The sequence below is a fragment of the Alexandromys fortis genome, unplaced genomic scaffold, assembly GCF_014885135.2.
Source record: "Alexandromys fortis isolate MF-2015 unplaced genomic scaffold, M_Fortis_MF-2015_v1.1 scaffold_144, whole genome shotgun sequence".
Lineage (NCBI taxonomy): Eukaryota > Metazoa > Chordata > Mammalia > Rodentia > Cricetidae > Alexandromys > Alexandromys fortis.
Window position 1 is genome coordinate 2,211,870 of NW_026068021.1, and position 13,347 is coordinate 2,225,216.

The window sequence follows — 13,347 nt, forward strand, 5'->3', positions numbered from 1 at the left end:
CAGATCTCATTACAGATGGTTGTGAGCCACTATATGGTTGCTGGGAATTGAACTCCGGACCTCTGAAAAAATAGCCAGTGCTCCTAACCGCTGAGCCATTTCTCCAGCCCCAACAAAATTACTTTATAAAAGGACGATGGGCATCGAAGAAACTCCAGAAGAGTTTGCTTTCACTGTGGCAAGATTAGCCATTTGGGCAAGAAACTGATTTTTGGCTTGACTGCTTGACTGTGTGCTGTGCAGACTGGACACGCACAACCCACAGGAAAGTGACTGCTGAACTTTGCCAAAAACAAGGCAGGACAGTCCTTCACATTTCCAGCTTCACTGAAAAGTCTGTCAGATACTCTAGGCCTGTAGGCTGAAGACAGATGCCTCAGTGTTGCAGAGGAACTCTGGGTGCCTGTCAGATGTCTCTGTTGTTTCTAAAGTCTTGGAAGCTGCTTGCAATGCACTTCCTGTTTACTCAGGTAATATTTATATTCTTCTGGGGCCTTGGATGGAGTTGAAGACTAGATAGTTATAATTGCAGTTTTCTTTAATTATGAAAGAAAGTAAATTAGGTATAAAACTTTGGAGTCAGTTAGATGGTGGTGGCGCACACCTTTAATGCCAGCTCTTGGGAAGCAGAGGCAGGTCTGTGAGTTCAAGACCAGCCTAGTCTGCAAGAGCTAGTTCAAGGACAGGCTCCAAAGCTACAGAGAAACCCTGTCAAAAAAAAACAAACAAACAAAAACAAAAAAGCTTTGGAGTCACTAAGATGGATGGTGGAGTGTTTTCTCTGAATTTGCTAAATGCAAATGGACCAAATATTGTAAATTCTTGATAACTATTTTTATTGAATATAAAAACATATCTTTTACTATGTTAAAGTCAAAACCTTTAATTTTTATTCAGAGAAAAAGGGGAAATATCATGGACTATTATTTTAATGTGTTACATTTTTCTGCTGTTTTGTTAACAATGCAAGGACATGTTATATTTGTTTAATTAAATAAAATTAACCTGGGGTCAGGGGGCTGAGTCAGCAGCTAGCTGGCAGGAAGTGGTAGGGAGGAACCATGTATATCTGTGGTTCTAAAGTGGGGGCTGAACAGAAGGATGCCTGGCTTTTGGGAGACATGAACAAGAGGTTAGCTGCTTGCTGTTCAGCCTCTCTGAGAGAGCAGAATTTCACCTCAACCTCTGGATTCTGAGTTCTATAGAGGGATAGAGATCTAGAAAAAGTTCCCTTTAGTAGTCATGTGATAGACCCGAATTCCCGCCTGGCTGGCTGGCTGCTGGTCCTGTGGGGTTGAAGGACAGCATTTGCTTAAGGGGCAGCTGCTGTATTTAATGAACAATGACAGGGGCCATCCTCCTTTTAGCACTGACTGTGCCGGGGCTCGTGTCTCTGATCCACCCTGTCCCATGTCCCATGCCGCCCCCAACCCTGTGCTCACCTTACAGCACTGAACCATGCCCAGGGCACTGAAGCATATGGTCCGGCCTCCCTCATGTGGCAGTGTCTCAGGGCCATCTGCAGCTGCCTCCAGCAGAGCTGGGTCAGGAACACTGGGCCCGGCCTGCAGAAACTCCCCAGAGAATCGAGCGAAGCTGCACACACCCACTTCTGGGGAGAGGCCGAAAGAAGAGACAGCCATGACTCAAGGGACCCAGGGCAGAACCATCCCAGCATTCCCTAAAGCCAGGACAGCTTGACGAGAAACTCATCCTCCAGTCCTGGCCTGTGTAGTCAACTCTGGGGACCAGCCCCTCGCCCAGGCCCAGTGAGAACATAGCCTCGAGTTGGTGCACACACACCACCCTGAGGGGGTGGAAGCATGTTCACCATGCCTGGCACTGGTTCACCATGCCCAGCTCTGGAGCACCTTGGGACCACACCACTCTGCCTCCTGAGTAACAGTTGCTAAGGCCTCCACTCACCATGCCCCGGAAGGAACCTGCCAAAGGTGAAGGTCCAGGCATCATGGGGGTACAAGTCAGCCAGCGTGAGACCCAACACGCACAGTGCGTCCCCTGGCTTGTTGTTCTTCAAGAAGGACAGGATGCCATCTGCAGGAAGAAGGCTGGGGTCAGGGTGGGCAGAAGAACCTCCCATCTGTCTCTTGGTCTGGGACCAACCCTCTCAAAGCTGGATACTGACAAGCTACATCCTGGGGAGACCCAGAACCCAGACCAGCGATATGACAGCTGAGAACCATGGGGCAACCTGAGAGACAAGCCAGGGATCCCCAGTGCCAGTCACTTCCTGGGTCCCTGTCTCCTGGGTCATAAGAGTTGATGTGGACAGAGTCCCTGTGGAGAGGCTGAAAGGACAGTGGAGCTGGAGACATGGCCCAGTAACGTGATTTTTTCATCTCAGTAAAGTGCTTGTCACACAAACATGAGAGCCTGAGTCTGATCCCTAGAACCCATGTAAGAAGTCCCAGTGACTTGTGATCCCAGCACTGGGGAGGCAGAGACAGGTGGGTCCCTGGGGTTCACTGGCCAGCCAGCCTGGCCAGATCAGTGCGTCCCATAGCCGTGAGGGACCTGTCTCAAAAAAAAAAAAAAAAAAGGTTTTTTCAGTAAGTGAAGACCTAACCAAGACTGACCTCTGTTCTACACACACACACACACACACACACACACACTTACAGACACACACACACAGGAAACAAGAACCCAGCAGGGAACAGGCAGCTGAACAGTTACCCCAAAAAGCCCACATCCAGGTCCCTAGGCCCTTGGAACAAGTTACCTAAAACAGCAAGAGTGACCTGCGGTTATAATTACAGTGTTAGGAGGACAATGGCTCTGCATTGGCCAGAGAGTCCAGGTCAGAGCAAGGTGTCTGAGCCACCGAGGGCAGCAGGAGGGAGACCCAGGTGGCCAGTGAGGCCCAGAAAAGCCAAGAGAGTGACGGCAAAGGGGGAGGGGAACGGACACTAGACAGAGAAGAGCTGCCCCAGTAAGTCTGCTGTGGACATGCAGAGAAGTCGATGGGGCTGGGAGCACCTCCATGAAGATCAATATGGAGACCAACACAAGGCAGGGAGATGGCTGCACTGGAGTCTGGGAGCCATTGCTAAAGAGGCATATAGGGGAGCCCCTCCACGGCCTTTACGCAGGAGGCAAGCAGACCTCTGTGAGTCAAGCCAGCCAGGGCTACAGTGAGACCATGTTTCAAAGCTAAATTAAATAAGGTCTCAAAGCTATTAAAAATAAGTAAACTGATTTTGACAGAATATTTGATATAACTAAAACTATCTTACATTTTTTCAGTGTCTTTTGGGCCCTGCATGTGCTACATAAATAGTCTACCACTAGCCACACCCCAGCCCCTCACTGGAGGATTCTAGGCAGGTGCTTTACCAACTGACCACACCCCAGCCCCTCACTGGGGGATTCTAGGAAGGGGCTCTACCACTGACCACACCCCAATCCCTCACTGGGGGATTCTAGGCAGGTACTCTACCACTGAGGCACACCCCAGCCCCTCACTGGGGGATTCTAGGCAGGGGCTCTACCACTGAGCCACGCCCCAGCCTTCTTTTTACTTATTTAAAACAGGTTCTTAGTATGTAGCCTAAGCTGCTCTAAACTCACTCTGTAGCCCAGGCAAACCTAAAACTTTAAATCCTCCTGCCATAGCCCTGCACTATGTCCTCAGCTGACCTCAATGAACTTTTCCTGAGCCCAACACGTGCTAAGAAAGCAGGGCCAAGAGAAGCCCGGCCCACAGTGCAGTGAATCCGGGCTGCTCGTTAGGCAGGAAACGGACCCCAAAGATGCTGTTCTCTGTCTGCTGCCATTAGGTTCCACACCCAGCACAGGATGCAGACTGCCCCCAAGGGTCACAGAACAGCCCAGAAAAGAATCATGCCTTTGTCATACATGGGCAGGCAGGGTGAAGGAAACTATCCTGGAACATAGATGCTCCCAGGAATGCTTTTCAAAAAAAAAGTGTCCAACTGTCAATCAAAGCTTGTAAGTCTCTGGGCACTGCCGTGTGCACCTTTAATCTCAGCATTCAAGAAGCTGAGGCAGGAGGATCACAAGGTGAAAGCCAGTCTGGGCTACTGAACTGTCTTTAAAATCCACAAAGGTGTGGGGAGGGGTGGAGGATTGATTCAGTCCCAGCACCTCGTGGAGTCTCACAGTGTCCTGTAGCTCCACTTCCAGGGGATATGATGCCCTCCGGCCTCTGGCACCTGCATGCATGTGATCCACATAAACTCACACAAGCATAGACATATGCACATATATAAAAATTATTATTCCTAAAAGCACTGGCTGCTTTTTTGCCGAGGACCCCAGTTCAGTTCCCAGCACCCGCCAGTGACTCATCCATCTGTAAGACCAGGTCCAGGGGGATCTAATGCCTGCTTCTGACCTCGGCAGGTACCACACATGCACATGGTGTGCACATGTCCTGGCAAACACTCATGCACATAAAAAAAGCAACTAAATCTTTTAAAGTCTTAATTATATAAGTAAGTCAGAAGTGGTCACCTGTGACTGTAATCCCAGCACTGGGGAGGCAGAGACAATCAAATACCTGCTGCTCACTAGCCAGTCAGAAAACAAAGTAGGGATGGAAAGATGGCTCAGCAGTTAGGAGCACTGGTTGCTCTTCCAGAGGTCCTGAGTTCAATTCCCAGCACCTACGTGGCAGCTCACAACTGTCTGAAACTTCTGGTCCAAGGGATCTGGCAGCCTCACACAGACATACACATGCAGGCAAAAGACCAATGCACACAAAGATAAAAATAAATCTTAAAAAAAAAGAAGCAAACAAAGTGAACAACTCCTAAGCAATGATATCTAAGATTGTCCTCTGGCTTACACACACATGTATCAAACACACACACACACCTGCATGCACACACACGCACATACACAAAACATCAAAAAACATTCCTTCCCTCTCCAGGGCTCCTTCCTTCCAGATGACTCTATTGCTGCACAGTGGTACCCCAGGCAGCCCCCCACACCCTTCTAGCCCACCTGTGTGGAGCTGGAACCCGTCAGCGTCCTGACTGGGTCTTGAGGAGCAATGGATGGAGGCAGCGGCCACTGTGGGCAGGCACTTGACTCGAAGGCCCAGGAAGAAAGCCTCCGCGCAGCTTTGAAGATGGTCCAGCAAGGGGCATCCCGCCAGCCCCTCACTCAGATCTAGGTGAACAGAAACACATGAGCCTGCTGTGACCTCTGGCCCAGTGAGCCTCACTCATGTGAAAAAGGCCAGTTTCCTGTGGTAACACAGGGTGGGCGAAGGTATCTAAGCTGACCGAAGAGGGCAGCTGGCATAGCTAGAAGCTAACAGGTCCCAGGCCAAGAGAAAGGCAGCCTGGCTAGGGCAAAGGGGCACCAGCTGACAGTGGTGTCCAGGGCATCTGGAGCTGGGAACAGCCACTGGAAGGGGGAAGGCGGGCATAAGCTCACTGTATGATACTTGGACAGGGCACAGATCTCAGATAGAAACAAGGAGTGAGTGACTGCAGGGTCCCAACACTGTTAGAAATGCAGGTTTCAGAGGCCAGAGATGTGGCTCAGAAGGAAGAATGCTTACTAAGCATGCACAAGGCTCTGGATTTCATCCCCACCGCTGCACACACGGGGCAATGGTGGTACACACCTGCAATCCCAGCACTCAGGAGGTGGGGCAGGAGTTTAAGGTCATAATGAGTTCAGGGCCAACCCAGACTAAAAGGGATGGAGAGATGGCTCAACAATCGAGAGCCCATACTGTTCTTGTAGAGGACCCAAGTTCAATCCCCAGCACCCACGATGGGCAGCTCACAACTGCTCATAACTTCAGCTTCAAGGGGATCAGATATCTCTGGCCTCTGAGAACACGTGTGTGCATGTACACAAATCTACACACAGACACAAATACACTTTTTAAAAAGGATGGAAAGAAGGAAGGGAGGAAGAGAGGGTGAAAGACGGGTCCTAGGCCCACTGAAGCCCTCCTACCCAGACTCAACAGATGATGTGGACAGAGGGGCTAACTCTAAAGCAAGTGTGAGCAGTTTGCAGACTGTAGGATGCTGGGAAGCAGGAACCACAGTGCAAGTGGCACTCTGGCCCAATCAGCCAGGAGGAACTGTCAGAGAACCCAGGCTGGTCACTGAGGTACCATTCTAGGGAGCAGGACAAAGCAGGGCATGTCAATGTTCAGAAAGTCTGTGCCCTCTGTCCTCCCTTACAAAGATAATAGCCACAATGCCCTGCATGTCCCTCTGCTGGCTTGTCCCTCCTCCCTCTCCAGCATCTGACTGAGCTTCTTTCTCAGCCTTAGTTGCTCCATTTTCTCTAGTGTCTGCCTGATAAGGAGACCTGGAGGATTATCTAAGGATCCCCAAGTTCCCTCCACGCCCAATCCAGTGTCCTCTAAAAGATCATGAGGACAGTTGGATTTGCCTTCAAGTCCCATCTCATCCAGAATCCAGCTCTACCACCAAGAAAGCCAGCAGCATCTCCAACCTCAGCTTTCAACCTGTGGCATGAGTAATTCTTGCCCTCAGAATCCACAGAGACCCCAAGCACCCAGCAAAGGCCCTAGGGCAGGTTAGGTTATGACCAGGTCATGGCCAGGACTGTGAGAACACCACCTAGATGACCCATACAGAATGGAGAATCCTAAAAAGGCAAGCCACTTTGCTGTGGGACAGTGCTCTTGTACACTGTAGATATATCACTCATATTGGTTTAATAAAACACTGACTGGCCAGGAGCCAGGCAGGAAGTATAGGTAGGGCAACCAGACTAGGAGAATTCTGGGGAGAGGAAAGGCAGAGATGCAGTCATAAGCCAGACATAGAGGAAGCAAGATGAGAATGCCTCACTGAGAAAAGGTACCAAGTCATGTGGCTTAACATAGATAAAAATTATGGGTTAATTTAAGTTGTAAGAGGTAGTTAGTAGTAAGTCAGAACAATAAGCCAAACAGTTTATAATTAATATAAGCCTCCTATGGGACCAGGCAGGATAGAAACTTCTGCCTACATCACTTTGCCCCCCCCCCTTAGTATCCAGCAGACCCCAAGCCATTGCCTTCAAGTCATTTCTGTCTGTAGCTGTTTCTTACTGGGGGATTCTAGGCAGGTGCTCTACCACTGAGCCACACCCCAGCCCCTCACTGGGGGATTCTAGGCAGGTGCTCTACCACTGAGCCACATACCCCCTCCCAGGAGTACTGATGGCTCCAGACAGCTCTCATACCTATGGGCTGCAGGTAAATGTGTTTCCGGGCCAGGCTCTGCTTCCGGAGTTGCAGGGAAGTATGGAAGGTCTCGAAATCCTCAGGGGCCTCTGGGCGACTCAGGAGCCAGTCAAAGGCCGAGTGGATGAGCAGTGTGCTGAAGAGGGTCCGGTGAGGGTTGTAGGCCTCAGACAGGAAAAGCCTCTCCGATGGGGAGAAGGCTGAGGTGTAAAGCTGCTGCAGGGCCAGATCGCAGGAGATTAGGGCATCCTTCAGGGCCCGGGGCCCGAAGCTGAACTCCTGGGGTGGTCTGCACTGCAGCATGGTGTGTGTGTGGCCCCTGGCCACTCCTTGAGGCTCCTTTTCTGGCCCATGAATCTCCCAGGGGACAGCCACGGTCTCTTCTAGAACCTTCCCTAGGGCTGACAGAGTAGCTGCTCAGGGCTCCCAGGAGATAGACTGGACTGAAAGTCAGTGTGGCTCCGCTCTGCCTTGTGCTGGAATGTCTCAGCAAAGTGAGCAGAAGCCTGCGACACCCTGCAGAGGACACACAAGGCACCACGGTCATTGTCCTTGATCACACATACCTGTCTCTCAGACCACAGGGGGTTTTCTGTGAACTGGCGTCAGAACGATGCTGTTTACCACTAGGAGGTAGCATTCCCCTAGCCCTGTCAGAAGGGATGCACGCATGCGCGCTGGTGAGTGCACGACTGTGGAGGCCAGAGGTTGATGTCAAATCTATCACGCTCCACCTTACTTTTGGAAAAAGAGTCTCTCACTGACTGAACCCGGAGCTTAGAAATTCAGCCAGGCTGGTGGGCTGCAGCCCACAGATATGCCAGCTCAGTTTTTCACATGGGTGTTAGGGAATCCAAACTCAGATGCCCATGCCTGTGTGGCAAGTGCTCTACCCACTGAATCAGCTCTCCATGCCAGAACTGAGCACGGAGGCGCCCTATTTCCACAGGACCCCAACTCTGCTTAAATCCATCAGAAGTGAGGGGCATGCTTATAAAGGAAGCCTCTCCCCTCAAGGCTAGGAGGGCTCCTTTAGAAAAGTCAGAGGCTGTCCCCCCCCCACACACACCTTACAATCACAAAACGGCACCCTGCTCCCTCAGGGAGGCACCCACACCCTCCCCCGAAACCATAGGCTTCTTCGTTTCAAGAGCTCTTTGTGCACCTAGGGGCTGTCCTCTGGGGAGAAAGGCAGCTGGACTTCTCCCAGGCCCTGGTTTCTAGACTATTAACAAGGCTCTAAGACACAGACCTAAGAGTCAAGAGTCAGCGTGCAAGCCTGACACGGCAAATTGTAACTGGAGGCAAGCAGCTGGGCGGACAGGCAGTGGGGCTGCAAGCGGTGGGAGTCACTGTCAACCAGAGCCCGCCCTGGGAGTAAACATGGGAACGTGCGTGTTTTCATCGGGTCCTGCTTGGCTCCAGCAACAGGTTGCTTTGGGATTTATTTCGCATCTCAGAGGGGTCTGCTCAGGCGGGAACACAGGGCAGTTCTGCTCGCCTCCTTTCCCTGCCCCTGCGCGGTCAGCTCCCAGAGGGGAGGAGGGACGCAGCCCTGGAGGCCTGCAGCTGCTAAGCACCTGACTCCTCACACGTCTCATCAACCTATTTTTGTGTCCGGATGCCAATCACACCACCTACTTAGACTCCCTGCTCTGTCCCAGACCTGCTCACACACACAACACCCAAGCCTCAGCCAGGAGCTGTACCTCTAATTACCCCTCAAGGTTGTACCTACTTCATCCTTCCTTCCTTCCTTCTTCCCTCCCTCCCTCCCTCCCTCCCTCCCTCCCTTCCTCCTTCCCTCCCTCCCTCCTTTCCTCTCTCTCTCTTTCTGTGCTAGAGATGGAACATGTGACCTAATGTAGGCTAGGTAAAACCTATCCCTGAGCCATACCCATAACCCCCTCACTGGGGAATTCTAGGCAGGTGCTCTACCGCTGAGCCACACCCCAGTCCCTCACTGGGGGATTCTAGGCAGGTGCTCTACCACTGAGCCACACCCTAGCCCCTCACTGGGGGATTCTAGGCAGGGGCTCTACCACTGAGCCACACCCCTGATCTCAGCGTCACCCTTTCTATAACTTGAAATGGTCTATATGCTATTTAATCTGGAGTAGCCCTTGAGAGTCCACCTCATACTTCCTGAAGAGGAGAAAAGAAGGGAGGCCATGGTCACAGACGACCTGAACCACTCTGATCAACATCTTGTCTACCTCATCTGACATTTTGAAAATTCTCAGGAACTAGATGATAATGCACACCTTTAATTCCAGCACTCAGGAGGCAGAGGCAGGTGGATCTCTGCGTTCCAGGCCAGCTTGGTCTACAGAGTGAGTTTCAGGACGTCCAGGGCTACACAGAGAAACTTCTGTCTCAGAAAAAAGAAAAGAAAGAAAAAGAAAATCCCTTTGGATCACTTTGTGTGAGTTAGGTGTGTGTGTGTGTGTGTGTGTGTGTGTGTGTGTGTGTATGTGTGTATACACATGGAGGCCAGAAGTCAATATCAGGTGTCCTCCTCAATCATGGTCCACGTTATTTTTTGAGGCAGGGTCTCCCCCTTAACCTAAGGCTCACCAGTTCAGCTAGACCAGCTGTCCAGTGAGCTCTGAGGATCCTCCTGTCTCCACTCCCCACAACAGTACTCCGGTTACAGGTGTGTTTTTCTGGGGGTCTAATACCCAATGAGCTATCTTCCCCGCCCAAGACCATTGTTAATACAACATTTCATCTGACCTGTATGACAAGCTTAAAGTGCAATTATCAATATTCACCTATCTTATTGCCAAATAAACTGAGGCTCAGAGAGGCAAAGCCAATTGTCTAGGGTTGCACAGCTTGCTTGAATACTGACTATGATTTAGTTCCCGCTCCTACCCATAGGGTCTTCCCTGTGAGCATGCAACTCCCCACCTACACCACCCGTACCAGTCAGGGGCTTCACTGCCGCCAAACACTCCCACTCAGGCAAACTCGCGGGAAATGAGAAGCATTTGTCGTCGGTGAGACCGGGTTTCACTATGTGGCTCAGGCACACCTGGATTAAGATCCCCTGCCTCAGCCAGTTCATCCCGTTCTCAGCTGTTTAAGGACTGTCCCCTGCATCTTCCTCATGAGGGCTGCTCATGTACCCACATGCATGCTCAGTGCGCCTTGACTGGAGGAAGGCAAACCAGAACATCACTCCATGCGTCTGCTCCATGTGGAGTGCCATGGGCAGCCCACCCCTGAACCCAGGGCTTGGAGGAACAGGACACATGCCAGCTCCAGACGACACTGGATGGATGCTAAATGTCACGCCTGAAAACCCAAGTACTTGGGTGGCTGAGGCAGGAGGATCACCGTGAGTTTGAGGCCAGCCTAGGACTATATAGCAAGACCCTATCTCACAAAAAAAAGAAAAAAGAAAAGAAAAGCAAGACCAACAAGTAGGAACACAAATGGCATCGGAGCATGATGGGAAAAGAGGGTGGTGGTGTTGAGGACCAAAGGAACCACCTTCCAGCGGGGACGGGAAGCTGGTTTGACTGGGTCTGAGTTGGGCTCAAGAGTATGCAAGTCTCGCTGTACCTTCTCATGTCTTTCTCTGGGGTCTGGTAGCCCGGATGTCTACATAGACAGCATTTCCTCTCAAACAGCCCTTGTGGCCATATTTACCTTCTGGGGTTCTTAGAAGGTGCCCATATCCTCACTCTTGGCCACTGTCTCAGGTTTTCTGCCTTGTATGTCAAGACTTCACTAGACCACACACTTCATGTAGAGACTGAAGAGACAGGAGGAAGTGGTCCTAGCAGCCGAAACAGCCACAGAAAAAGCTGAGGGGCCCCCTTACCCCTCCCACCCATCCTGTCAGCCATGCCAAATCCTCCTCAGAATAGCACGTCCAAGATGGCCCAGAGCTGTCCTCTGTGTCTGTCATGGTCTGTCGCTATCCCCTGCTAATCATCGTGACAGTGGCTGTCCATGTCCCGCAAGCCTTGAGACCTCAAAGAGCTAGAGATACTGCCTTTCAGATAGGGAAACTCATGATGGTCGTGGGACCCAGGGAGAGGCAGGAGGGCCTTCTGGTATCCAAGTCATGGACCCCCTGCTTGGTAATGAGGTTCTAGACTAGTGGTTCTCAACCTGTGGGTTGCGACCCTCCTGGATCACATATTACATATCAGATATTTGCATTACTATCCATAACAGTAGTAAAATTACCCCTTGATGCAGCAGCAAAAAAGTTATGGCTGGGATCACCACAGCATGAGGAACTGTATTAAAGGGTCGCAACATGAGGAAGGTTGAGAACCACTGTCCTTGAGAAAGGCTATCTGGTGATGAGGGGACAGGTACCACCCTCTCTGAAGAAATGGCTCTCTCCCCTGCTGCTAAACCTAGATTCACCTATGAGGAGGCCTCCTCTGTCCTGTATTGCTCAAAGCCAGGGACAGCATGCATGTCCCCAGAGAAGCAGCTGAGGTGACCAAGAACAGGTCACCCAACTCCAGCACACTTATTCACCTCTCTTACTTACAGTTTTATTTTGAGACAGAGATTTATCACGTAGCTCGGGCTAGCCTCGAATTCGCAGCAATCCTCCTGCCTCAGCCTCCCAATAGCTAGAACTACAGGCTTGCCTCACCACATCCAGCAGATGCCTGCCCTTCGGACAAGAAGCACGTCTGTTCCTTGTTTTTCTACAAAAAACGCCCAGCAGCTGCAGCCGTTTGTTTACTAAGGGCCAAGTCTTCAAGGCGGCTTTAAGCAGCCCCAGGGAGAAGGAAATGCAAGGCGCGTTTGGAGAGGGGAAACAGGGCTTAGACGGCTGGGGAGGACTCTCCCGCGCAGACCCCACTCTCCCTAGTGACCCTAGATCCAAAACCAGTTCCTTTCCAGGCAGTGAAAGGTTCACGTGTCTAAGCTTTCGTGCAAGTTAGGAATCTCCGGGCATCAGCTCTTCGGATTGACAGGTAGCCCTACCTTCCTGGAGCTTTGACATTACCCACATCCCTCCCAGACACAGGCTGAGGAGCAGCCCAAGTAGCAAGAGACTTCACCTCTCTGGGGACATCCCACAACAGTCAGCCTGTCCTTGCTGGGAAATGCCTTCCTTTGGGAGCTTTCCCATCGCCTGATCGCCCCCCATCTGAAGATGTCGTGGCTGTTTGGCTTGGGGAGCTGCTGACGGGGATTTGGCACCCTGCTCCTCGGAGACCCTGCTCCTCTCTGGAACCTGAACATCAGCGCACGTGACATGTATCAAATCCTGGTCCCTGGAGCTCACCGAAACCTCTATCCAAGTCCACCCTGTGCATCCCGCGGTCCCCGGCACAGGGACACGCCGCCACCACCCGGACGCCCCCCTGGCTTGTGCTGGTTGGAACCCCGACTCTGCAGCACCACCTGCACCCACCCCGGACATCAGGGCCCCGCCAGGTCCCGGCGTCTGGGGCTGCTCTCCGCGCGCGCCCTACCTGGCAACCGGGTGCTCTCCGGAGCTGCCCCTGAGCAGCTTGGTGTGCGGCCACGGGGACCAAACCGGTCCTGGTGTGACGTCAGCAAGCGAGGCAGGGACTGAAGCTGGATCCGGTGGAAAGTGTGAGAGGAGGGCAGTAGGAAACGGTGCCACACCCTCCCCAGTGGCGCTCAGACTTCTGATGTCTTGTCTGCTCCGGAGCACGTGGGCCACTGACGCTCCCAGCAACTGTGTGCTTAGGAGCTCTTCTCAGAGCCTGAGGAGAAGGTGGCACAGCCCAGGCCAGCCTAGGACACCAGAGTAAAAGACAACCGGTGGGGTGGGGGTGGGGGGGGGTGCGGGGAGGGCGTCCTAAAACTGACACTGAGGCAGAGGGATTGAAGGCTCCAAGCCAATCTGGGCTATATATAGTGAGAAGCTGTCTCAAGCCAAAACGAAACAAACACACAAGAAAAGAAAAAAAGAAAAAGCCCCAAATAAGAATGCCTGCCTGTCTACAAGGTTCTAGGTTTGAAGCACGGCACAGCATAAATCACATGTAGCAGTGCATGCCTGTAACTCCTATAACTATGTAATCAAAGATGACCTCCAACTCTGACCCTCCTGCCTCTACCTCCCGAGTCCTCCCTAGGGTTGCAGGGTACACCATCACACCCATGAGTCCTCCCTAGGG

General features: G+C 51.9%; 1 protein-coding gene across 1 annotated transcript in view; it reads right to left on the minus strand.

Moving 5' to 3' along the window:
* The window catches only part of Amz1 (archaelysin family metallopeptidase 1), a 19,760-nt gene extending 12,072 nt beyond the window's left edge, over positions 1-7,688 (minus strand). Inside the window, exons 1-4 of the mRNA XM_050163200.1 lie at positions 7,213-7,688; positions 4,993-5,160; positions 1,927-2,055; positions 1,443-1,612 (exon numbers count right to left, since the gene is read on the minus strand). Of these exons, the coding sequence (XP_050019157.1) occupies positions 1,443-1,612; positions 1,927-2,055; positions 4,993-5,160; positions 7,213-7,516 (771 nt within the window). The 5' untranslated portion in view covers positions 7,517-7,688. The remainder of the gene's footprint in view (positions 1-1,442; positions 1,613-1,926; positions 2,056-4,992; positions 5,161-7,212) is intronic.
* Between the last annotated feature and the right edge of the window lie 5,659 nt (positions 7,689-13,347).